Genomic DNA, 25,381 nt, shown 5'->3' with positions numbered 1-25,381 from the left:
AGCTAAGGATACATACTGAGAACCTTTCTCAAAAAAAAAATAATAATAATAATAATCAGAGTTCCTCCAGACACGACTCTGGCTAAGAGTACTTCGAGTGATCCTTGTTCCGCGCCAGCACAACATCTGTAGTTCTGAGCAAGGGACGTCAGGATTAACACACAGCACAACTTCAGGTTCTGCAGACAAGCCTTTATTCCACTTTCTCACACAGTATATATAGCCCTCAGCAGGGGAAGCCGAGCCAGCAAGAAGCTCATCACCGTAGAGGTAAACATCTTTAGAAACATGGCTGAAAACAACAGATTGTTTTGTTCTTGTTTTTGCTCTTGTTTCTGGAACAACCAACCACAGGAGTGCAAAACTGATCAAGTGGGGGTGGGAAGGCCTGTCCTCAAGGGACCCAATACCTGTGTGCTGAAATAAACGTAGATCCTCTGAAAGACAAGTGCTCTGTTAACCATTGATCCATTTCCCAGGCCCCCAAATAAATCTTTAAAAAGTAAAAATATGTAAAGCATGAGTATGTTGAAAATCCAGGTTGAGAAACTCCCATGAGGAAGCCAAAAGAAAAAAAGCATAATTAACTAATATAGGGGACAGAAATAGACAGGCTGATATTGAAATAATAGACCAAAAAGTTTAAATAGAAATACTTACATGTTACCAAATGAGAGATAGAATACATCTGCACAGATGCTGACATTTGTGATTAAAGACAGTAAGAAAATATCTTAAAAGTTTTTGAAGTGGTAGATTAAAATTGCATACATTTAAATTCTTTGTGTGGGTTTCAGAGATTGAAATTTGGTTGCCAGATTTGGGGAAAAGCACCTTTTACCCTCTGAGCCATCCTGAAGGTTCTCCCTTTCTAAAATAGAGAGTCAGGCACTTGATGGTCCATGCCTTTAATCATTCAGGCAGAGGCAGGCAGATCTCAATGCTGGTCTGGTCTAGAGAGAGTTCCAAGACAGCCAGTGCTACCCAGAAACTCTGTTTCGAGAAGTCTGTTTGCGTATGTGTGTCTGCTGTACACCACATGTATGTACGTGCCAGAGAAGCTAGAAGGGGGCATTGGATTCCCTGGAGATAGAGATGGTTGTAAGCTACCCTATATGTTGGTATTTGGCTTCTTTCATGTAAATGCTCTCTCTAGATGACGTTTTGTTTGACATCATTTGTTTAGTTTATTTACTAATATGACCTTCATATTAGTAGTTAAATTCTGTGTAGTCTACATTATTTCTTCCTGAATCATCATCATTATTATGGTGTGTGGAAGCCCACATAGGCCATGACTACAAAAGGAAGTCACAATTCAATTCTGGAATTGATTCTTCCACATTCACATGGGTCAATCAGGCTTTATCGTCACGAGCTTTTACTCAAGAAGTCATCTCGCTGACCTTTTTTGTTGTTGTTTTTGTTTGTGTGTGTGTGTGTGTGTTTTTCTGAGACAGGATATCTCTGTGTACCAGCTTTGGCTGTCCTGGAGCTCACTCTGTAGACCAGGCTGGCCTCGAACTCAGAGATCCGCCTGCCTCTGCTTCCCGAGTTGTAGGTTTAAAGGCCATCATGGCCCAGCTATTTCCAGTATTTGTGAGAAGAATGCAACTGGGCGGCGGTGGCGCCTTCCCTTCATCGCAGTATTTCGGAGGAGGAGACTGGCAGGTCTCTGTGAGTTCGAGGCCAGTTTGAGCTACAGAGCGAGTTCCAGGACACAGGGAAACCCTGTCTCGAAAGACAAAACAAAACAAAAAAGTGCATCAAGGGTTCTTCTCTCACAATAAGGCACTCTTCTGTGGGCGATAATCTTGGACAGCGAATCCGCTTATCGTTCACATCTAATCCCGTTGGGAAAAATCGTTTTTTGTGTTTTTTTTGTTTTTTTTCGGGTCGTGCACTGATAACCCATCAGTTATCCTGCAAGCCTCAAAAGCCATTTCCGCCTCACTTCGTACTAGCAGCGTCCCCCGCCGTGACGCATTTCCGCCGAGGTGGGCGTAGCAGCAGTAGCGCCGCCGTAGTGGCCGCCGCAGGTTGATGACGTCGGTGGAGTCCTTCACCACGTGTGCGTCCGCTCTCCGGTTTTAGGGGCTTTCCTTGCTGGTCCGTTTTCGGCGGCGACTCCGCGGCCCAAAGCGGCCGGGAGACCATGGAGCACCTCTCCGTGGAGCTGCTGGCCGGGCCTCTGAGGCTAATCGCCGATAAGAACGAGAAGAGCTGCGGCGAGCTGACCAGGTTCCTGACCAAGGCGGTGAGCACGGGCGAAGGGAGGCGGGCCCCGGTCTGGGGAGCTCGGGTGTCTCCAGAAAGGGCCTTTGTTATTCGGGGTTAGCTTCCGTTCCCTGCCCGGCCGGCGCTCAGACCGTGGTGGGGAGCGTGCACTTTCCGAAAGGAAGAGAGTTGGTTTTTCTGCGAGGCTACGTCTGTGTGCCCTAGACACGTGCATTGCCTGCGCCGCCCCTTCCTTTCCCCACTCCTCGTTTGCTTGCGGCATGCTTTTCTTTCTGACTTTGTCCCTTCTGTTTGGCACATTGACGGGCATCGGTAGCATTTTTCCCAGGGCGCAAGTCTCAGTGAAGAACTGAGACAGATAAATCTGGTCTCAGCATCAAGGGAGTTTGCATCGATTTCAGAGTCGGTTCGTAAGCATACAAACAACTGAAGTTCAAAACAGACACCTAACTTTGGGAATTGGATGGTGAAAATAATTTTTTTTTCCAAATAGGTCTTGGGTTTTCAAGAGCCCTGCCTTCTTGACTACTGTCAGAGTTGAGCATCCTTACTAGCAACTTTTCACTTTGCCTTTTAATTTCCTTTTATTTTTCCCTACCTACTCTGTCTGTAAGCTTGAGACTAGAAAAGTGTGATTTTAATTTTGTGAAACTCATTCGGTTGCAAATGCATTAGGTACGTAAACACTCCGTTGTTTAGTAACAGCAGTCTAGCGGGTCCAGTGGTTTTTATCTTGTGGTCGCAAGCCTTTCCCAGTAGTCTTCTGAGACCATCGTGTAACAGATCTTTACATTACGATTCATAACAATAGCAAAGTTACAATCATGAAATAGCATTGAAAATAATTTTATGGTTGGGGGTCACCACAACATGAGGAATTGTATTAAAGTATTAAAGGGTCGCAGCATTAGGAAGACTGAGAACCACTGGCTTAGACTAAAGAACCTGAGTATTTCGGAGCAGAATAGAATTCACCTGAGAAAATTCCGAGAGTTTTTTCTGGGGGCTTGAATCTATGTTCTGCTGCCGAGTTATACCCTCAGTTGAAAGGCATTTTACTTTTTTTTTTTCTTTTTTTTCTGAGATGAGGTCTCTGTTATGTAGCTCTTGGTGTCCTGGAACTCGATGTGTAAATTGATTGGCCTACAGCTCACAGGGATCCACAGAGGGCTGGGATTCCAGACATGCCCTACCAGCCTGGACCAAAAGGCATTTCTGATAATGAAATGCTAAACTTAGTGACATCTGTCGCCTGAATTTCTCACCTGTGTCTTCCATACCAAAATTGCTGCGGGTCGACTCAGCATGAGTTGGCCCATGCCGTCTAGAGAAAATAAATTTTTGGTGGGTTGATTTTAAAAAAGGGGGATAATTGGTTTAGATGAGCTGACCTTGTGCCAGGAGGGTCTAGGATTAAGTCTTGAATTTAGAGTGTAGGTTCTGGGTCTAGAGATCTTTCCCTGGGAGAGCATTGCTCAGCATACTGCAGACCTTAGAGTTAACTCTTAGCACCTAAGGAGATTCATGTTTAGGTTTTGGGAGTTGGGTTGAGAATGATTTGTATTCTTTTTTGGGGGTCTAAGATTTTAGGGAGACTAACATAAATTCACCGCTCAAGGTAAATATGTGTATTTAAATAATATAGTAATACCAAAAAGCTAGAAAGTTTCCTGGACTTAGGGAGTTTGGGAGAAACTTGCTTATGTCGTCTCCCTGACTTGTCTTTTGAATTCTAGGCAGTCCTGGGAATCTTTCAGGTTTATTCCTTTCTGTTTTGGAGAATAGCTTAGATATTTTTATTGAGGGTTTGTTATATTTAGATTTCAGCTCTTTTTGTTTTAAATTTGAGGCCGAATCTCCCTATATGTTTGGCAGCCTCAGTGCCGAGGAATCTCCCTATATGTTTGGTAGCCTCAGTGCCAAGGAATCTCCCTATATGTTTGGTGGCCTCAGTGCCGAGGCTACCGTGTTCCCATATGTGCCCCTAGTTTGGAAACAAAAACACTTCTTTAAAGAGTGATAAAGATGTGGAAATACTGATTCACAATGGAATTTGAGAATTGAACGATTTTTTTATTTTTTAAATCCATCTTAACTGGGGCTGGAGAGATGGCTCAGTGGTTAAGTGCACTGACTGCTCTTCCAGAGGACCCGGGTTCAATTCCCAGCACCCACATGGGAGCTCACAACTGTCTGAAGATCAGTTCCAGGGGATCTGACACTTCACACCAATGCACATAAAATAAAGTTAAATAAACCATAAAAATATTTTTAAAAAAATCCATCTTATCTGATGACTATCCTAATTCTAAGAGATAGGTGCCAACTGTTAGTGGATTGGTGGGGTCATTCTGGGGATTGAATGCAGGGTCTCACACTGTACCACTGAGTTAACCTCCCGCCCTCATTCTTTTTTTTTTTTTTTTTGGTTTTTCAAGACAGGGTTTCTCTATGGCTTTGGAGCCTGTCCTGGAACTAGCTCTGTAGACCAGGCTGGTCCCCAACCGCCCTCATTCTTTTCATGTGCTTAGAACCTGTTTTGTTTGGTTTTTGAGACAGCATCTCATCTCATGCTAACCTAGAATTTACTGTATAGACTAGCCTACTGTGGAACTCACAGACCCAACTGCCACTGCTTGCTTAGTCCTGGGAGTAAAGGTATATGCCACCCTGCCTGGCTCTGGTATTACTTTTTTAAAAAATTATTTTCTTTAGAGACAAGTTTCAAAAACCTTCAAGTCCAGACTGGCCTCCAACTTGCCAATTCCTGATTCTTCTGCCTCTATTTTCCAAGCTCTGATTAGAGGTGCGTGTCACTAGGGTGTGCTTCTTGTCAGGGTCTGTGTCTATTTTTATTTTCATTCCCACTGTGATTCCTCCTCAACTTTGATCACTGTATTTACATTTAACACCAAGCATCATAGGTACTGGGACATAGCATAGCTGAAGATTTATTTATTACTTATCTATTTGTTGTTTTTTGTTTGTTTGTTTTTGGGGGGTGGGCAAGGGTTTCTCTATAACTTCTCAGGCTGTCCTGGAACCTTCTTTATAGACCAGGTTGGCCTTGAACTCAAAAACAATCCACCTGCTTCTACCTCCTTTAATCCCTGAGTGCTGGAATTAAAGATGTGGGCCATCACTGCCTGGCTTTGCCTAGCAATTTTTTATTAATTTTTAAATGTGTAGGGTGTGTGTCCGTCTGTCCGTCCGTCCCCGTGTCCATACATCTGTGTATCTTCCTGGAAAGTACCTTTGGGGGGACTGTAGCTTGTAGACAGATTTGCTATGGAGGCGCCAACGCACAAAAGACATGGAGGCTTACTTATTATGAAAGAAAGCTTGGCCTGTAACTTAGGCTTGTCCCACTAGCTTTTATAACTTAAATTAACGCATTTATGTAAATTTACATCTGGCCTTGCTGCTTTTTAATCTCTCTTCCATCTTGCACCTCCTGTTTCCTCTCTGTCCTCTGGCTTTAGGATAATGGTCAAGTCCTGGCTAGAATAGTCTGTGAGGCTGGACATTTCAGCTAACAGTCTTGAAGCTGTTCTGGATGCAGAACTCTGAGGAAACTGCAACAGAGACACTCTGAGAGGCTGGATCACCTCAGCCACCCATTTTCATTGTGTCTGGTCCCCTTGCTTTGAAAACATAAGCTTTCGAAGCTAACCTACATATCTTCATTAACACTTGTATGGACTGTGCGTTGTACACAAACCAGCCAAAGATTTTTTTTTTTAAATTTTTTAGCAGGTAAAATGTATGTTACCTATCTTGTAGTTTTTTGGGGGGTTTATTTTTAATGTCTTTAGCCAGGATTTTCCTGGGAGAAGGACTTCCCCTGATCAAACCTGATGTATATCAAACTTGAATGAATCTACAGCCTTTCATTTTCTGTGAAAACAAAAGCATAATCTCTTCCCCAAAGCAATACATTTTCTGGCTTCCATATTAAAGTTAAGGCATTTCTAAAATATCTAGACTGGTTAATCCACAGTTCCTCCTACAGTCCCCTGTTTCTAGACTGGTTAATCCACAGTTCCTCGTACAGTCTCCTGTTTCTAGACTGGTTAATCCACAGTTCCTCCTACAGTCCCCTGTTTCTAGACTAGTTAATCCACAGTTCCTCCTACAGTTCCCTGTTTCTAGACTAGTTAATCCACAGTTCCTCCTACAGTTCCCTGTTTCTAGACTAGTTAATCCACAGTTCCTCCTACAGTTCCCTGTTTCTAGACTAGTTAATCCACAGTTCCTCCTACAGTTCCCTGTTTCTAGACTAGTTAATCCACAGTTCCTCCTACAGTCCCCTGTTTCTAGACTGGTTAATCCACAGTTCCTCGTACAGTCTCCTGTTTCTAGACTGGTTAATCCACAGTTCCTCCTACAGTCTCCTGTTTCTAGACTGGTTAATCCACAGTTCCTCCTACAGTTCCCTGTTTCTAGACTGGTTAATCCACAGTTCCTCCTACAGTCCCCTGTTTCTAGACTAGTTAATCCACAGTTCCTCGTACAGTACCCTGTTTCTAGACTGGTTAATCCACAGTTCCTCGTACAGTACCCTGTTTCTAGACTAGTTAATCCACAGTTCCTCCTACAGTCCCAGCTCCTGGGAGGGAGAGGTTTCTGGTAGGGGCAAGATGAGTAGTGCTGCAAGGATCCACAGGCACCAAGTGAGGCTTGTCCTAGGTTTGAGACCTAATGCTGCTCGTGGCAAAGGAACTGAATTAGTGTTTTGTTTTGTTTTGTTTTGTTTTGTTTTTCAAGACAGGCTTTTTCTTTGTGGACATGGCTGTCCTGGAACTCAGTCTGTAGATCCAGCTAGTCTTGAACTCAGAGGTTTACCTGTCTCTGCCTCCAGTGCTGGGATTACAGTGTGCCACCATGCCCAACTGGTTACTAAATTTTGACAAGAGAGCATCTGAACCACTTTAAAAAATGTCTTTTTTCTACTAGATTATTTAATCTTACATTTAGTGTGTGTGGACAGTTTGTAGGGTGTTCTGTCCTTTCACTGTGTGGGTTCTGAAGATTAAACTCAAGTTGGCCACCTTGGTGGCAATCACCTTTACCTGCCGAGCCATCTCACTGCCCAGTACTTGGTAGTTTAATCTGTGTCTTGAGCTTCCCTCAGACTAGTATGCCTCTTCATCATTTAAATAAAGCCCACTTAAGCTCTGTGAAAGAAAAGTGAGAAAGCAGTGAGGCTCTCACTTTACAAAGAAACAGAATTTCGCAAGAATGTAGTTACCTGGGTGTTCTGGTAGCCTTGGTTTGGAGGGGGAAACCTTGAACATTTAGTGCTTCTCTGTTGTTCCAGCAGCCAGAAACCAGGATTGCAGGTGCTCTGGCTTGCAGGCTGGGACACAAAAAGAGAAGGTTTGTTATATAATTGTCCTGTATAACTGCCACCCCCTAGATGCCCCCTTTTTTCTGTTCTTGCACTTATACGTTCATAGGTTTTAATAATAACATTTTATTTTAGGAATATAATTATTGATTGAATGTTGTGTAGCCAAGAATGATCTTGAACTTCTGATTTTCCTGACTTACCTTCCAAATGCTGGGGTTACATTCATGAACCATCTTCCCCTGTTTATATATGTTGATGAGTTAACTCCTCAGGGCTTCATGAATGCCAGATAAGTCCCCAGCCCTAAATTTTGTTGTTTTAAGATTTACTATGTTGTTCATTCTGTCCTAGAAATTTTGGGCTCAATCCGTCCACCCTCTTAGCTCAGTGAGCAGCAGTAACTATATATGTGCTGTTACTCCATTCCTTTCTAGTTTTCTTGCCTTTACACCCCCCCCCCACCTTGCTATGTAGCCCAGGGAGGGTTAAACCTGTAGTCCTCATGCCTCAGCTTCCCTCTGTTGGGAATTGCATGCATGTGCCTTTATGCTTGCCTTCATTATTGAAAATCTCATTAGTAGTTTTATTCATGGTTGGGAATTGAGAAAACGTAAGACGGCACCAGTTTAATGGTTCAGTGTAGCTATCAAAGCTGGGGGTGTGGCCTGTATAGAGGGCTTTGATTCACAGCGCTGCAAAACAATAACTTGTAGCCACCAAAAATAATAGGAAAATCCTGGTCTTTAATACCTTCCAGTGTGATGTCATTTGGAAATGGAGCCTTGCTGCCATAATAAAATTATCCTAGTTTCTTCTCTGTTGCTATGGTAAAACACCATGACAAAAAATAATGTGGCAGAGAAAGAACTTACTCTGGTTCACACCGGAAAGTCCAGTGTGTTGTGACTGTTAACTCAAGGCAGCAGGAACATGGGCTGTTGGTCAGTGTCCACAGTTGGGGCTCGAGAGGATGAGCGCTGCTGCTTAGTTCTCCTCATTTACACAGTGTACATCTGCCCAAGGAAGAATCCTACCCCACTTAAGTGACTCTTCACACCTCAGTTAACATAACCAAGACAGTCTCTCACTGACACTGAGAGGCCAACCTTGTAGAGAATCCCTCACAAATGTGTCTGAAGGATTGTTCTAGATGAGTCTTGAGGTGATCGGTTTGTCTTGACACTAGGTTTGTCTTGTTACTAACCGTCCAGCCCTGCGTCACAAAAGTAAAGATTGAGATCAAAGGACAGAGAGGTGACCTTGGTGATTCTGACCTAGGCTGCCATTGGAGTGCTGGAACTGAAAGCCAGGGAAGGATTGATAGCCACTGCCAGAAACCCTGAAGCATCAAGGAAGGCTGATGCTCTCGTAAACCTTTCAGAGGAATGTGCCCTCACCAACCTCAGACTCCAGAAATAAATGAGACAGTATCATTTGTTACTTTAAGCCATAAGTTTATAATAGTATTCAGTAGTACTAGAAGACTAGTTTAATATTTTCTTCATAAAAGTCTTTCTCAGGGGCTAGGGAGATGGTTCAGTGATTAAGAGCATTTGTTTCTGCAAAGACCCACGTGACAGCCAAGAATTGTAACTCCTCGTCCAGAGAATCCGACCCTCCATTGGCTTTGGTGGGTACCAGGCACATACAAGGTGTGCATGTTTATGTTCAGGCAGAGCACTTACACTTCAAATATATATTAGGGTTTTTTTCTCTTTAAGACCCCCCCCCCCTTATGTATCTGGCCTGCCAGCTGTCCTAGTTTACCCTAAACATTCTTAGAGAGCACTTACGTGCATTGATGTTTTTTCTGTATGTATGTCTGTGTGAGGGTGTTGGATCCCCTGGCACTGGGATAACAGGCAGTTGTAAGTGCCATATGGAAGCTGGGAATTGAACTCAGGTCTTCTGGAAGGCAGGTGCTCTTAACCGCCGAGCCTTCTTTCTAGAGCATTGATTAGCTAAATTGGGTAAAGTCATCTAGCATAAATCCTATTTTATAATACAGTAGGAACTTGTTAATCACACATTGCAACCTTTATATCCTTTTTTATACTGTGTATCTAGAATGAAAAGAAATACATGGTTTGTTTTGTTTCTGGTAATGGGTGTTGAGCCTACCCTCATACATGATAGGCCAAGTATTTACCACTTAACATACTGTAGGCTCTAAATACAACCTTTTAGTGCTGTAAGATAAGACAATTACTTATCTATCATCTTTTGATTAGCCTCATTGCAATACATAACTAGAAAAAGATTAGATAAAACCAGTACCATTATTCTAAACATGTTATGAAATGGAGCTTAGAACCACACTTCCTCACAGCAGAAGCTGGGCTCACTGTGCATATCTACAATTAACATTACTGGATGGTACAGGTCTTGGTGGGGTGGTGGAAAATTTAGGGATGCTATGGCCAGCTTGGGATACATCACAAGACCATGTCAAACAAGCAAAGCCTAAAGAAATAAACAAAAAGTTCTGGTGTGGAATCCCTTTTTGGAGACAGGATCTCAACTATGTAGCTCAGGCTGATGTCAAACTAGTAACCCTCTTTAAAGTGGTCCCTTAGGAACACTTGCTTGTAGGGACATTCCTACAGTTAAAAAGTGCACTTGCTGCCTCTCAGTGTCATGGCTGAATCTGTTAAATTTCTTTCCCTTTGAGTGATCATTTTCGAAACTTTGTTGTGTTCGCTGTCTTATTTTAAGTTTCTATTGCTGTGATTACCAAAAGCAGCTTGAGGATGATGAAGTCCTAACTTTGGATCAGAGTGTTTGTTTATACCTTCTTTGTAAATTTAAATCTGATTACATTGCTGAACAGTAAGTTCTGCTAACTGGTCTACATATAAGCAGTGTATGTACACACACATACACACATATATACACACAGTTTTTTTTTTATGCTTATGGACATTCTGAGGCCACACAGTAGGATTTTGTGGTTTACCTCTTCATTCATCTCAAAGTATGATTGTTCATACTGGTTTTGTTTTGCTAATTTTAGATTGGTTTATTTTCAGAAATTAATTTTATCTTCATTGTTTTGGGAATTGAACCCAGAGCCCATTGCATTCTAGCTACCAACTCTATATAACTAAGCTGTACCTAAGCTACACCCAGGTCTTAATCTGGTGTAATATTTGTTCACACTGTGAAGATGTATCTCTACCTGGGGCACCTTCTGATTTTTAATGAAGAACTGAATGGCCAATAGCTAGGCAGGAGAGAATAGGTGGAACTTGTGGAGAGAAAGAAGATTCTGGGAAGAAGAAAGGCAGGGAATCGCCAGTGAGACATGGACCAAGTCAGCCATATAGAATGAAGGAGAGTAAAAAAGCCACATGGTAAAACATAAATTAATAGAAGCAGGTTAGTTTAATTATAAGAGATAGTTGGGGGACAAGCCTAAGCTAAAGACCGAGCTTTCCTAATTAATAACAAGTCTCTGTGTTATTTGGGTTGGTGGCTGGCAAAACAAAGAGCCTACAAAAAAGCTTACCTTTTTATGTTTGTCTTTTATAGGTGTTCTCCATCATGCCTTGACGTAATCATAGAATTACATTTTCATTTATGAGTAGCAAAGGAGACAGGAGCACTGGGGTTTTACATTCCCTAGACAGTGTTGAGACATTTCAACATTTAGTGTTGAGTGAAGTTACGTATCATTTAAAATGAAATCCTAAGTATTGGTTTTCTTGTCTATAATGTAAGCGGATGGAACTCTTAGTAACAAAATCTAATCTTTTATTGTAGCAGAACCATATTTTGTTTTACTATGAACTCAAGAAATTTAGAAATTAGTGTTTTGATCCTAAGCTAGATCTCCGATTCTTTCAGTACTAAAGAATATTGTTTATATAGACATTTGTCTTGCTTCTCGATTAGGTGTGGACGCCTCAAGATCGCCAGTGTATCCTCAATTCCTTGGCACAGTTGCTCCTGGATAAAGACTATACCCTTTTGCTTGGTCGCCAGTTGCGCCCTATCCTTTTGGATTTGCTGGAAAGAAATGCTGAAGCCATTAAAAGTGGGGGCCAAGTCAACCATGATCTGCATGAGCGTCTCAGTGTGTCAATGAGCAAACTCATTGGTAACCATCCTGATGTTCTCCCGTGAGTAGCAGTTTGATTTGTATTTTTCTGTGAGGTGATAACCTCTTCTCTCAAGTCTAGTGGGGTGGCTGTTGCTGTAACCAAAGCACTGGGGAGATAAGAAGCCTTCAAAGGTCACTGTTAGGCATGTTCATGGTTCACTGCAGAAAACTGATAGAGACTCAAACCCAAAATCATGTATTGGAAAGTAGATGAAACCTTTAAAATCATGACAAAAAAAATATTTATATAAAATACAAAAATTAATATATAGATATTTATCTTATAAATTTTATACCTTAAGGAAAGCTGCTAAAGAGTCAATATAAAACGAAAGAATTATAAGATTAGTAGCAATAAAATAGTTCTTAATTTTTTTTCTTTTGTTCCATATCAGGTGGTGCTTCAGATATGAGACGAGATTTTGAATTTCACTTTTATAAGTATGCTTGGGGTTTAGAGAAGGATAGAGCCACACACGAACTCTAAAGCCAGTTTTTATTTTCAATTAGACTGGAACTACAAAAAGACCATTTACATTATATGAGAATAGCAGAAATAAAGATTTGGGAAGATTTATGAAATTTTATCCTGTTGGAAATGTGATATACCAGTAGGCCAGTTTACTCTTTTTCTGGAGACATTTTTTTCTGGATAATTTGTCCTTTTTCTACAGATGTCTCATTCGCCCAATGGTCTTCAGATTCCTTAGCTGGATCTCTTTATTCTTCTGAAAAGACAAAAACAAAACCCTTCACAAACTAATTTTGCGGAGATTCTCTTTTGGCAAGTTATTTTTGATCAAATGAGAAGCATTTGCTAGTTTTATAGGTTAGTTTAGATTAAACAGTCATGCTTTTTAATTAAGAGGTGTCTCTTGTTCAAACCGAATCTTTATCAATTTTGATGGGATGCATAGCTTCTCCTGTGGATAAATCTATCTGCCAGATTTTATTCCTTTGAGTACCCTTTGGGTTATTTCCTGCAGGTGGTGGTGTTTGGTTGTATAATGAATATGTAGGACATTTTCTTATAATTTCTTTGGCTTGTTGGCATGTGATGGAAAGTCCTTTTTAAACCTTTGCTAAGAACATGATGTATTTTATGAAATTCTGAGGCCTTCAGTACATTTCCAATCAATACGTGATTGATTTCTGCATATCTTGTGCTAGAGAACCTGGCAGGTCCATATGGGATCGGATGTGTGTTATGTGTATGGGATAAATCCTATTCCTGTTTCTGTCTTGTAACTGAATAAATAATAAAGTCAATTCTGTATCGTCTGGTATAAATCTCATTTCAATATGCAAAACAACTCTTTCTGCATATTGTGAATTGGTAAAATCCATTAGTACCATGAGAATTGTATATAATTCTGACTTTTGGGCAGAGTCACAAGGGCTTTTTTCAGTTAACTTAAGTTTTCTGTTTTGTAATCTGCCTTTCCAGCTTTATTTGAACCAGTATAGAATGTAAGGACTGCATATGCAGTTACTGGAGAAGCAGAAGGAAGTAGCCTTAGAATTGAAATGTGGTAGCTTGGAAGTACCACTTGGAGTGAGCTTTCATGGCAGAATGTGAGGACTATGTTAGAGGTTCGTTAGGATCATGGGTTAATTAGTTGTCTGTTTTTCCATTGGCATCACTTTATGTTCTTTTGTTGCTGTTTGATATTGGCCTAAAACTCAGAGATCCTACTGCCTCTCCCTTCTGAGTGCTAGGACTAAAGGTGTGTGACACCACGCCCAGCTAAAAGCGTACATTATGTGTTCTCTTAAAGATCTCTGTATTCTTTGTTTTTCGAGTCAGGGATTCTCTGTGTAGCCCTGGCTGTCCTGGACCTTGCTCTCTAGGAGATCAGAGTGCTGGGATTAAAGGTGCGTGTCACCACTGCCCAGCCTTTCCTCTGTCTGCTTTAAGATGTATCCTAAGCCCCTAGTTTTATTTCCCTCAGATTCAGTTGAACATTTTTGTTTTGTTCTCTCCTGATTCTGTTAAGTGGCTCTCCATTATTCAGTGGCATCAAGAAGAATTACAACATGATTTTTCGTATCTCTAGATAGTATCATAGTAGTGAGAATCCAGTGAGTGTTCAATGAGTACAGTCAGTAATTACTACTCAGGATGTGCTCTACTTCTGTGGGTAAAGCCTTTGGCAATCACGTCTTCTGAACTGGTGTCTTATGCCAGGGCCTGTTCCTCAACTTGAAATGGTTTCAGTCTCCAAGAGTGTATGGCTTTAGCATTATTCTCCCCGTTTTGAGGTATGAAGAGTTCTATTACATTCTGCAGTTCTGTTCATTAGTGCAGGTGGGCAGTTGGCTGCTTCTATAGGGATTGAAGGTGCTCATTTCCCTAGTCATGTCCCTGAGGATAGATGGGCACTTGGCTGCTTGTACCAATGAATGAGGATTCCTCCTGTTTTCCCTCCTGAAGGTTTGCCTTGCGCTATTTCAAGGACACCTATCCAGTGTTTCAGCGGCTCTTTCTTGAGAGTACCGATGCTAATCCTGTGCGCTATGGACGCAGGCGGATGAAGCTCCGAGACCTAATGGAAGCTGCCCACACGTTTCTGAAGCAGAGGCAGCCTGTTTTCCGGGAGCTCTGGGACTGGAGTGTGTGTGTCCCTCTCCTCAGGAGCCATGATGCTTTGGTGCGCTGGTATGTGGCTTAGCCTGTGCTTTTGATTTGGGTGGGGTGGGGCAGGGCAAAGAAAAACCTTTTAGATATGGTCTTCTTAAATTATTTATTTGTATGGGTGTTGTCTGTATGTTTGTTGGATCCCACGAGTTGTGTTATGGATGGTTATGCGCTGTCATGTGGGTGTTGGAAATTGCATTCCAGTCCTCTAGAAGAGCAGTCAGTGCTCTTAACTACCGATCCATCCTAGCCCCAGATCATTTTGTCACTGTCAAGTTTCAGTTCTTACCCCTTTTCCCTAATCGTTCAGTGCTGCTTCAGAAAAATGATATGCATGGTGTTTCAGCCTTTTTCCTGTTCTGCTAAATGTGAACTTTGTGCTCTTTACTCATAAGTGTATGTTGTGATAGTGAAGGCTTCAATTTCGGGTGCTTAGTGGACAAGTACTTTTCTTAACTGTGGGTTAGCAGAATCGATCTGCTTCTTTTTTCCTCAGGCATACAGCTAACTGTCTTGCGCTGGTGACTTGCATGAATGAAGAGCACAAGTTAGCCTTCCTAAGGAAGACTTTCAGTAGTGATGAATTGGTACATTTCAGGTTGAGGTGAGCACGGGTCTTTCTGGAGGGCTTCTGTGTCTTTTCTGTGTGGATTTCATGGGACCTTTTTCTTTTAGGTTGTTAGAAGAGGCCCAACTGCAGGACTTGGAGAAGGCCTTGGTTTTGGCCAACCCAAAAGCCTCCCTTTGGCATAAGGGAGAGGAGCCCCGGTACATTCAGGGACACCTTGTTTCAGCTGACCTCTCTTCCAGTGTGACCGCTGTCTGTGGTGTGGTGCTGCCCAAACAACCATCTGGTCCCGGAGAGCAGGTATTGTAGGTCAGGGTCCGTGAATCATGTGGGGCTCACATTGAGTTTACTGAAGTGCTGTTCCATCTTAGAAGTGTTTATGGAGAAATGAAGATTTTTTTTTCTCCCAGGTATTCCTTTCATCTCTCTTTAAATCTGAAATTGGAAATATAATGCCACCTCTGTTATGCCTTGAACTTTAGCAGATTTCGAAGCTGCCATTGTTACACAGTCCTGTGGGCCTGCTATTCGGCAGGCTGAGGCAAGAGGATCTCTTGAGGCCTGCTTAAATAATGCAGCAAGGCTCCGTCTCAAAAATGAAGAAAATAACACACGAAGGCTGGCGCTGAAACAGACTTCAGGACTGAGGATATAGCCTGGTGGGAAAGCACTTGATAGGTTAGGCCAGGATCCCTAGACAAACACCAGAAGGCTGTTCTCACTGTACCTGAAAAAGCTTCATACATTTGAAACAGTGTATTCTCTCAGTGCCCAGATTTTCCCAGTTTTCTGCATCTGTACAAGTGATACAGCATAACATGTACTTTACATGTAGCAACTAGACTACGAGTTCATGCATTGTTGATTTTTTTAAGGTCTTACAAATTTTTTTGTGTAGGTGTGTGTGCCTGAGTATGTTTTGTCAACTACATGAGTGCCAAAGCCCTTGGAGGTCAGAGTTTGTGTTGGAGACCCTGGAACTGAAGCTAAAGTGCTGGCATTGTTAGTCTTAAGTATAAAATTGTAGAATGTTGGAGAGTACTACAACAAAAGCTCCTGGTGATTATGAGGCTCTTGACTCTGTTTAGAAATTATCTTTAGGCTGGAGAGCGCTCCAGTGTTAAGAGCCTTTACTGGGCCAGGTGTGGTGGTGTATGTCTTTAATCCTTGCACTCAGGAAGCTGAGGCAGCCTTTGTATTTGAGGCAAGAGTAAAAGCCTGCCTCAAACAAACAAAAGAGGTAACATTGCTCTAGCACCTTTGGGAGTCCCAGCCCACAGCTGCATGTGACTCCAGGTCCAGAGGAACCTATGCCCTCTTCTGGACTCCATAGGTAGCAAGCACACCTGTGGTGCATATTCATACACACAGGGTGCCCATACACATAAAGTGATTTGGAAATTTACAAAAAAAAAAAAGCTTTCTTAATCCTTTGCTCTACACAAAAGTAATATTAAAAATATGAAGAAATTATTCTAAATTTGGTTAACACGCTTGTTATTGTAATGTAAAGTCATTAGAAGCATTGTTACAGAAATTTTCTTGTGTCACTTGGGAGAAGGTCTCTTATTAAATAGTCTTTCTCTTTCTCACTTTTCTTCTTAGGCAAGTGACAGGAGTTCTTCACGGGAGCAGGAGCTGACTCTTAAGTCCTTTGTGTTGGTTGAGTCTGTGTGTAAAAATCTTCAGACCCTTGCTGTTGCGGTGGCTTCTCAGAATGCAGTGTTGCTGGAGGGACCAATAGGAAGTGGCAAAACTGCCTTAGTTGAACATTTAGCTGCACGGACAGGTAGAAGAAAACCTCCTCAGCTTCTCAAGGTCCAGCTTGGAGATCAGACAGACAGTAAGGTAATTAAGAAGTTGCAAGTATTTCTGTGTTTGTGTGTTTGCAAATTTCAGCGTTCTAATATTTTTGCTAAGGGAACATAGAAATGGTTGTTGCCCTTACTTTTGGCTTTTGGGATAAGCTTTGTAAACCTCACATGCCTCCTTTCCTTGTTGAAATTTCATAGGACTTGTCAAAGGAAGTAGCCTTGTTATCTCAGATGTATGGTTTCTGTAATTAACCTCTCTTCCACAGATGCTACTGGGCATGTATCGTTGTACAGATGTCCCTGGAGAATTTGTATGGCAGCCTGGCACCCTTACACAGGCAGCCACAAAAGGCCACTGGATCCTTCTGGAGGATATTGACTATGCTCCGTTAGATGTGGTACGTCATCTGCTAAACCCTTTGCTCTACACATCTTGTCTTTGGAGAACATTTTATCCACAGTGCCTGGGGATGGTTTGGTGTTTCACAAGGTATGCTGTGGGAAGCTCTTCCATAGTTACCTGCCTAATCTGATTAAAGAGATTTAATTGGGTTTCTTCATCAGTCTCCTTTTTCTTAAAGTTTTCATTAAATGTTTTGTGCTATTTCTTGTAATGGTTGAGTATAGTGAGCAGTCTTATTACCTGGTGGGCAGCTGTTAGTGATACATTGGGAACTTTGAGATCCTGCTTTCCAGATGTGGCAGCTGTAGACTAGGGGGTGAGGACAAATGAAGGTACAAATAATGTGCTTGCATCTGTTTGCTGAAGAAAGAAGTACTGATTATGGGTTGTAGTTTTTTTGTTGTTGTTGTTTGTTTTCTTTCCTCCCCCAAAAAGGGTTTCTCTGTGTAGCCCTGACTGTCCCGGAACTCCAGTAGACCAGCCTGGCCTTGAATTCCTAGAGCTCCGCCTGCCTCTGCCTCCGGAGAAAGGGATTAAAGGAAAGGCTGAGCCACCACCACCTGTTTTGAGACACTTCTCATTCTATGGCTGTAAAGTTCCCTGTGTAGCCCATGCTGACCTTGGACTGTCTGCCCCAGTGCTCTGATTACAGGAGCATGCCCCATTGGTGGGCTATTTTGACTTTTAGAAAGATCGCTTCTGGGGCTGGAGAGATGGCTCAGTGGTTAGGAGCATTGACTGCTCTTCCAAAGGTCCTGAGTTCAATTCCCGGCAACCACATGGTGGCTCACAACCATCTATAATGAGATCTGGTGCCCTCTTCTGGCCTGCAGACATACACAAAGACAGAATATTGTGTACATAATAAATAAATATTTAAAAAAAAAAAAAAGAAATCGCTTCTGCAGGGAAGTGGTAGTCTTTGTTTCCTCTGAAATCCTTAACTATGACCACAAAGATGTACTAAGGATTAAGGTGTTTTTGTTTAGATAGATTTTTTTAGATTGATTTTAATATTTTTACAAATGAATCTTCAAGTTAAGTGCATATTGAATTTTGCATCCTGGAGAAGAAAAAAATGGTTATGTGTTGGACATTACTGTTCCACCAAATGTAGCTCATTCTTTAAGACTTAGTATTTTTGTCTTTGGAGCAGGCTCAGTGATTTCTTCTGAATTAAGCTTATCATGCTGTGTGGTCATTTGCATTTCTCCCATCTCTTGTAAGGCCCTTGACTTTTAAGTCCTGTTTGCATCCTACTGTCTTGCTTGGTTCTGGGTCCCACTAAGCACTCAGTGAATATTGAGTAAATAAGGTGTTGTACTGCCGTGCAGATAACTCAGAAAAGTCACATGGCATTTGATTGGAAAGATCTAATTATGAAAACTGGGTGGAGTTTCCTTTAAGGATATACCCATCATGTGGAGACAGACGGTTTTTGTTTGTTCATAGTTTCTGTCTCAACGCGGTTTTATGATTTAGGTTTCTGTGTTGATTCCTCTGCTGGAAAATGGAGAGCTTTTGATTCCCGGACAAGGTGACTGTCTGAAAGTAGCTCCTACATTTCAGTTATTTGCAACCAGGAGGTATGTACGACTGACTTTGCTGTTCCTATTTTGAAACCTCTTCTTGATGCTGTATATTAGAGCCTCTATGATTATCCCCCAAAACCCGGACATGAGCAAATACCATACAACTTAGACTGGAATTCAGTTTTCAGCTCTATCGCTTGTAGTCCCAGTTGATTGAACAAGGGACATTAAGAGGCTTTTCCTTATACATTAAAATAATGACATTCTTGGGGCAGTATGGTTAATATGTACGCATGTAGTTTGTCTGGAATAAACATTTAATATATATCTCCCTTATTCTGGAAATTTGTAACAATTTCCAAGTGTAATTTTTGGTAACAAGCAATGAACTTATTATTAAACATGCTAATACCCTCAAGTATGTTTTGTTGCAGCCATTTATGCTTTACAGAAGAGTCTTACTGAGATCAGAACACCCCATGGCATTATTTGCAGTGATTTAAAAATACTCTGGTGAAAATTCCTTCACTTCTTTTTTTAAAATACTCATGCATCAAATGGCAGCCTTTAATTTTTCATCTGCCCCACTTAACCTATTAGTATCTAGCACTAATATGGCAGCTTTTATTTATGATTACATAATTGTATAACAGTTACCTCATTTATCTATGATTTCACTTACCATGGTTTTAGTTGCTCAGTCATCAGTAGGATTTGAAAATATTAAGTGGACTATTACAGAAATAAGAATCCTTAGCTTTTGTAATATTTTTCTAATTGATTATTTTAGAGTTTTTGTTGTAGCTACTTGCTGCATAATGCAGGCTGCCCTCAAACTCAGTTAAGCAGCTTCAGTTTCTCCCAGGTGTGAGGATAATATGTATCACACCATGCCCACCTTTATTCTTGTTTATCATCTCTTGCTTTGCCTAATTAATAAAACTTTACTATTGGTGACAATGTAGGTTTTGTACTGTCTGGTTTCCGTCATCCTTCATAGGTCTTGGGGGTTTGTGCCCTCAGATGAAGTAAGTTGACTGTAACTAGATTAACGTGAAACCTGAATGTTTTATGTGTTGCTATTTGTATTTTTTCCTCTAAAATGCAGGCTTTTGAGCTGTGGAGGAAGTTGGTATCGGCCACTGAATAGTCATGCTACTATGCTAGACAAGTACTGGACCAAAATTCACCTGGCTAATCTGGACAAGAAAGAACTGAATGAGGTATGCAGTTTTGCAGATCAAGAATGCCTTTCATTTTTATTTTTTGTTACGAAAAATTCCAGAAGCTCCTCTTAGATGGAAATAGAGGAAGCAGTACAGAGGAGCATCCCTAATTAGAATATCTGAAATCTAGAGTGGAACCAGTTTGAAGCTCTCCTGCAGTGTTAAGTAGCTGTTGAAGTCAATGACTACACATTGTGCTTTAAATTCTACTTCTGTCTTTTAAAACTTAACTGCTTTTTGTCAATGACTCTTCTTTTATGGTCGGCTTTAACTTTTTTCCTATATAACTTTTTCATTTATTTTTAGCTAAGATTACATAATGAAACTGATGGAATTATATTCAGGATTAAACAAAGTAGTACTTGCAGAGTTTGTTAATTTGGGTACTTGAGTACCTATGGCTTGGTTTTTTTGGGTATCTGGCTTTTGTTCTCTAAACTGTTTTAAATGACTAGAATGTCATAGTTTAAGGAAAGTCATGGAATTTTCAGAATGGGTGGGGGCAAAGACAGGTGAGGGTATAAATTACTATGCTTGGTAAATGAAGGCGTAAGTCACAAACAATGCCACACCAATTCGGGGTTATGATTATTAGGGTGGTATTTATTTAAAGGGGAAAAAACTTACAGATCACTGTCCCAGGCAACAGCCCTCTTTGCAACCAGGAAAGGAGTCTAGTCGCAGGCGGAGCAGGAAGTGAAGAGAGAGAGAAGAGGGAAGTGGCCGCTTTTTTAAAGGGAGAGAAACCACGCCCCAGTGGGCTGGTACCTCAGCGGTGATAGGCTGGAGGAGTGGGAGGACCTCCCGCAACAGGTAAAGATGAAATATTTTACAGGGAAATCTATTTTTTTGCTTGACTAGTGTCTGCAGTTGTGTGTTTTCCCCATCCCTGCACTAGGGCCAGGGCTCAACTCCTTACTCAGACTAGGGCACTGTTCTGCCATTCTGTATGGTGGGTACTTTCAGCTGTTCAATTTTCTTTCTTTTTCTCCTGGATCAGATTCTTCAGAGCAGATATCCAAGCCTTTTGGCTGAAACTGATCATTTACTTGACATTTACCTTGAGCTTACTGGAGAAAAACATTGCTGTCCAAGTGACAGTTCTGTGGACTGTGAACAGGCTCCACAGGAAGTTCCAAGAGAAAACAGAAGAGCGGTCCTGGAGGGAAGAGAACTGTCTTTAAGGTACTTGACCACATACTGCTGGCAGTTGATATTTTAAAAACAGCTCGGCTGGGAACTTCTTCCAGTTAGAAGCAGATGATCCTGACAAGTCAAGTTTACAGATTAAACCTATGAGTTTTATCATCAAATCAGATCCCCTTTGAGCTGGGCCAGGCACATGCATCTAATTCTAGCATTCTAAGAGCCAGAGGCAGGAGGATCTTGCAGGCCAGGCCAGGCTGTATAGCCAATCTAGGATATAGAGCTCACATAGCTCAGAAACAAAGCATTTAAAGATTACCTTAACTGCTCACCTTAGTCATTCTCTCAATAGAAGTCATTTATTAATAGATCTTTTGGTGGGGGTGGCACTTGAGACAGAGTCTGTAGTGGGACTTATTTTAAAAACCAATCTGGCCTTTGACCTTAGAGAGATCTACCTGTGTCTGCCTCCGGAGTGGGAGAAGGGTTACCACACTTGGCTGAAGTAAGCCTTTCTGGATTTGCTCCATGTAATGAGTTCTATGCCTCAGCTCTCCATTCTTAGTGGGAATTAGGAGTGAGTGGGTCCCCTGAATTTGGTAGTACTTAGTCTCTTTCCCTCCTTGTTACTTTGTCTGACATGGGTACAGGAGAAATGGGTAAGGATTTAACCTCTAGTACTTTCTCTTCCACATTGTTAGAAGATTAGGGAGATTTAGACTTAAGAGGGTTAAATAACTTGTCATCTCTTTAGCCTATATTTTTTTGTTTGCTTGCTTGCTTTTAAGGGATCTCCTGAACTGGTGTAATAGAATTGCTCATGGCTTTGACAGTACATCTTCATCAGCATCGTTACATGTTTTTCAAGAGGTAAGATACTGTTGGTTTCTTCTAGCTATCGTTTACTTCCCTTAGCCATTTAAAACTGAGCTGCCTTCAAGCTAGTCAGGTATATTGAATAACTTACCTTAAAACAGGGTGTTAATATAGAAGAGGAAGTAGGGTTTCACAGTGGACGTGAGGCGAAAGCTTGACAGAATGGGCTGGTGTGGTACATCACAGTGCCTCTAGAGCTGGGATCTTTTTTTTTTTCTTTATTCACTTATTTTATGTGCCTTGGTGTTTGGCCTGGATGTACGTCTGTGTGAGGTGTGTGTATGTCTGTGTGGGATCCTCTGCAACTGGAATTACAGACAGTTGTGAGGTGCCATGTGGGTGCTGGTAATTGAACTCAGGTCCTTGGAAGAGCAACTAGTGCTCTTAACTGCTGATCTAGCTCTCTAGACCGAGCTGTGGTCTTTATAGTCTGTGTAGTCTCTCCAAATCTGTATCTTTGGTTTAGTGTCTGTACAGTCTTTAGGGGATAATTCTATTATAAACTGATAATGAGTTTAATATTTGCCTCGCAAAAGGTGAATGCATGCCATATGAGATTGTCGCTTCCTTAAATCTCTTTAAATCTGACATTGGCACAGGAGTCCAGTTAGCTCTTACAGAGAGCCTCTATCATTTGGCAGTTCTTGTAAAGTTACTGGCAATATTAGGTTGATTGTTTGAAAACCTTAGGCTCTTCTCTCTAACCTTGTAAAATGCAGTGTGTGTGTGTGTGTGTGTGTGTGTGTGTGCGCGCGCGCGCGCGCATGGTGTTACATGCATGTCTGGTGTCTGTGGAAGTCAAAGTAAGGCTTTGGAGTTCTTGAAATTGGAATTACAGTTGATTGTGAGCCACCATGTGGGTGCTGGGTTCCCTGTGACAGCAGCACGTTTGCCCCCTCCCCCCCATAAAAGAGAATGCAAAAACAAATCTCTGATGGATAACCTTCTGTAAATTCCCTTTGTCTCTTTAGTTTTTGCTCAATTTCCTATTCTGTAACACTCTGGAAAGGGCTAACCTGTGACTTTCCAAATGCTGACATAAATACGGTCATGCAGTATGTTGTCTTTTGAGTCTACCTGCTACACTCTACATATTTTCATTAGTCCTTGTAGCATTTATTCCTTTTTAGACAGAATAATATTCCAGTTGCTTATATATGTGATATTTTATTTTTTCATTAATCTGCTGCCAATGGAACTTTATGCTTTTATCTTTTGGCCATTGTGAAATATGCTTCTCTGGATATATGTACAAGTATTTTATTAGTGAATAAACAGTATTTGTTGAAAATAGAATATTTGTGCTAATTTCTTCCTGTATGATGGCAGTCATTGTGGTAAGGGTTTGTTTGAGCTGCTGACTGCACCCACAGTCAAGAATTAGCAAGAACTTAACTCAATGATTTTATATCATTCACTCACTAATGGATTGCTTTGTAATTTTGTGTGTGTATGTCCGTCTGCCTGTCTGTGGGTTCATGAATATAAGTGCAGGTACCTACAAAGGCCAGAAGATCATATCAGCTCCTCTAGTACTGAGGTTACAAGCAGTTGTGAGCTGTCCAATAGTAGTGCTGGAAACTGAATTCTGGTCCTCTGCTGGAGCAGTACCACTGCGCCATTTCCCCAGCCCAATGCATTACTCTTAAAATCAGTTGATGTTTCCCTTGGTTGTTTTCATAGGCTCTGGACTGTTTCACTGCCATGCTTTCTGAGCAGACAAAAAAATTGAAAATGGCAGAAATTATTGGAAGCAAATTGAACATTTCCAAGAAAAAGGTATGTGCTGCTTGCATGTTGGAAGAAGGTTGGTTGGGCTGCTTGACTCTGTTCCTTTCTAAAGGTGGCCTTTTTGCTGTTGGTTCCTCTTTATACATTAATGATCCATTTCTACCTGTCAGGGATAGGAACTTCCAATGTAATTCTCTGGTGTCATACATTCTTAAAATGAGTGTACTCCTGACTCCCAGATATTATAGATGCCTTGTTCTCTGGTGTTTTAGTGACTATTTTGTTTTCTTGGTAGGAATGATTTAGTAAAATCTTAGTCTATGCTTCATTGTACAAATTTTTCTTTCTTACTATTTTAGTATTATATATTTATTTTTTTACGCAGTGCCTCACTGTGTAGCTCTTTCTGGCTTGGAGCATACAGATCTGTCTGCCTCCAGAGTGCTGGGAATAAAGATGTGTGCCAGCACCCCCAACTTACTGTTTTTCCTTAAAAATGAAAAAAAAATATTTCCAATGAATGGTAATAACTACGTTCATTAGGTTCAACACTGAGATTGGTGATATCTTGCCTTTTACTTTCTAGATCAAGATAATGTGTTTTGGAATGGCTGAGATTGTTACCCAGTGGTAGTATTTGTGCTCAACATTCATGAGGTCTTGGATTTGGTGTACAGAGGGGAAATATATGTAATATTTAAAAGGGATAAGCCTTTGGTTAGTGGTATTGGTTTTGTTGAAGCCTGCAGAAATGTCTGAGTTAATCAAGGCATTCTTCCTTGAAACATCATGTCAGTGATTGCAATAGTGTAAAAAAGTGTGTTGAGTGTTTGCAGTAGTAGGGATGGTTTAGATTAAAAATGTGGAGTACCCAAAAGAATTTACCTGGTAAGTGTGTTCATCATAGTAAGCAAGGGACATGAAACCACCATGATTGGGTTATATGATTTAGTGTTTCCTCTACTGACTAGGGCAGGCAGCAGCTCCCTTGAAGCATTTTGCCTCTTTTTTTCTTGGCCCAAACCTTAGCTTTACTCTGGGTTCTTTTGGTGATCAGGTAAGAGATGAATGACTTCTCCGTAGGAGCCTCTGCTGCGGCTTTTCTTTCTCAGACAGACCTTGAATTCTTACCCCATGCTAGAAATGTAAAACTGACCAAAGCATAGTGAAAGAACAATGTACATTTTGTTAGGAGTGGGTTTTTTTCTCTAAGGTCTTGGTAAATATCAGTGTGTTCACTCTATCTAGGCAGAGTCTTATTTGAGTGATAGTTTGTTTCCTGTTGCTATGATCTAGTCCCCCAGACAAAGCAGCTTAAGAAAGGGTTTATTTTGGTTACAGTTCCAGGTGAGAGTCCCTTTAAGACAGGACGGTTGCAGACAGGAGCTTGGGAGAGTGTGTCAGAGTGCATCTACAATCAAGAACAACAAGGAACACTTAACCGTTGGTGCTCAGCTTGCCTTCATTTACTCACTCCAGGGCACCTGCCTAGAGTCAGTTAACATAATGAGGACCGTCCTTAGCAGGCATGGCCAGAGCCTTTGTCTTCTGTCAGGTTGACAACTAACACTGTATTTCGTACCACTTCTTGGATGTGTGGTCAGGGTTTAAATAAGCACTTACACAACTTGAAAAGTAAAAGAAACCTTGATATATGCTAACTTGGGTTTCTTGGAAGTAGACACTGCTTTCAGGGTGAAGGGGCTGATGAGAAACATGCATTAAGGTACTTCAGCTAAGGAAATGTTTAAAAG

General features: G+C 41.3%; 1 protein-coding gene across 1 annotated transcript in view; it reads left to right on the top strand.

The window, feature by feature from the left end:
* Positions 1–2,101: 2,101 nt before the first annotated feature.
* Mdn1 (midasin AAA ATPase 1) overlaps positions 2,102–25,381 on the top strand; it is a 125,961-nt gene continuing 102,681 nt past the window's right edge. Inside the window, exons 1-12 of the mRNA XM_041667517.1 lie at positions 2,102–2,257; positions 11,486–11,712; positions 14,128–14,352; positions 14,828–14,935; positions 15,007–15,199; positions 16,505–16,747; positions 16,980–17,111; positions 18,599–18,702; positions 19,757–19,871; positions 20,875–21,059; positions 21,809–21,890; positions 23,580–23,675. Coding sequence (XP_041523451.1) covers positions 2,156–2,257; positions 11,486–11,712; positions 14,128–14,352; positions 14,828–14,935; positions 15,007–15,199; positions 16,505–16,747; positions 16,980–17,111; positions 18,599–18,702; positions 19,757–19,871; positions 20,875–21,059; positions 21,809–21,890; positions 23,580–23,675 — 1,812 coding nt within the window. The 5' untranslated portion in view covers positions 2,102–2,155. The remainder of the gene's footprint in view (positions 2,258–11,485; positions 11,713–14,127; positions 14,353–14,827; positions 14,936–15,006; positions 15,200–16,504; positions 16,748–16,979; positions 17,112–18,598; positions 18,703–19,756; positions 19,872–20,874; positions 21,060–21,808; positions 21,891–23,579; positions 23,676–25,381) is intronic.

Source organism: Microtus oregoni, unplaced genomic scaffold (assembly GCF_018167655.1).
Source record: "Microtus oregoni isolate MIOR12 unplaced genomic scaffold, Mior012 000017F_ref0000208, whole genome shotgun sequence".
Taxonomy (NCBI): domain Eukaryota; kingdom Metazoa; phylum Chordata; class Mammalia; order Rodentia; family Cricetidae; genus Microtus; species Microtus oregoni.
This window is presented reverse-complemented; position numbering and strand designations above follow the sequence as displayed.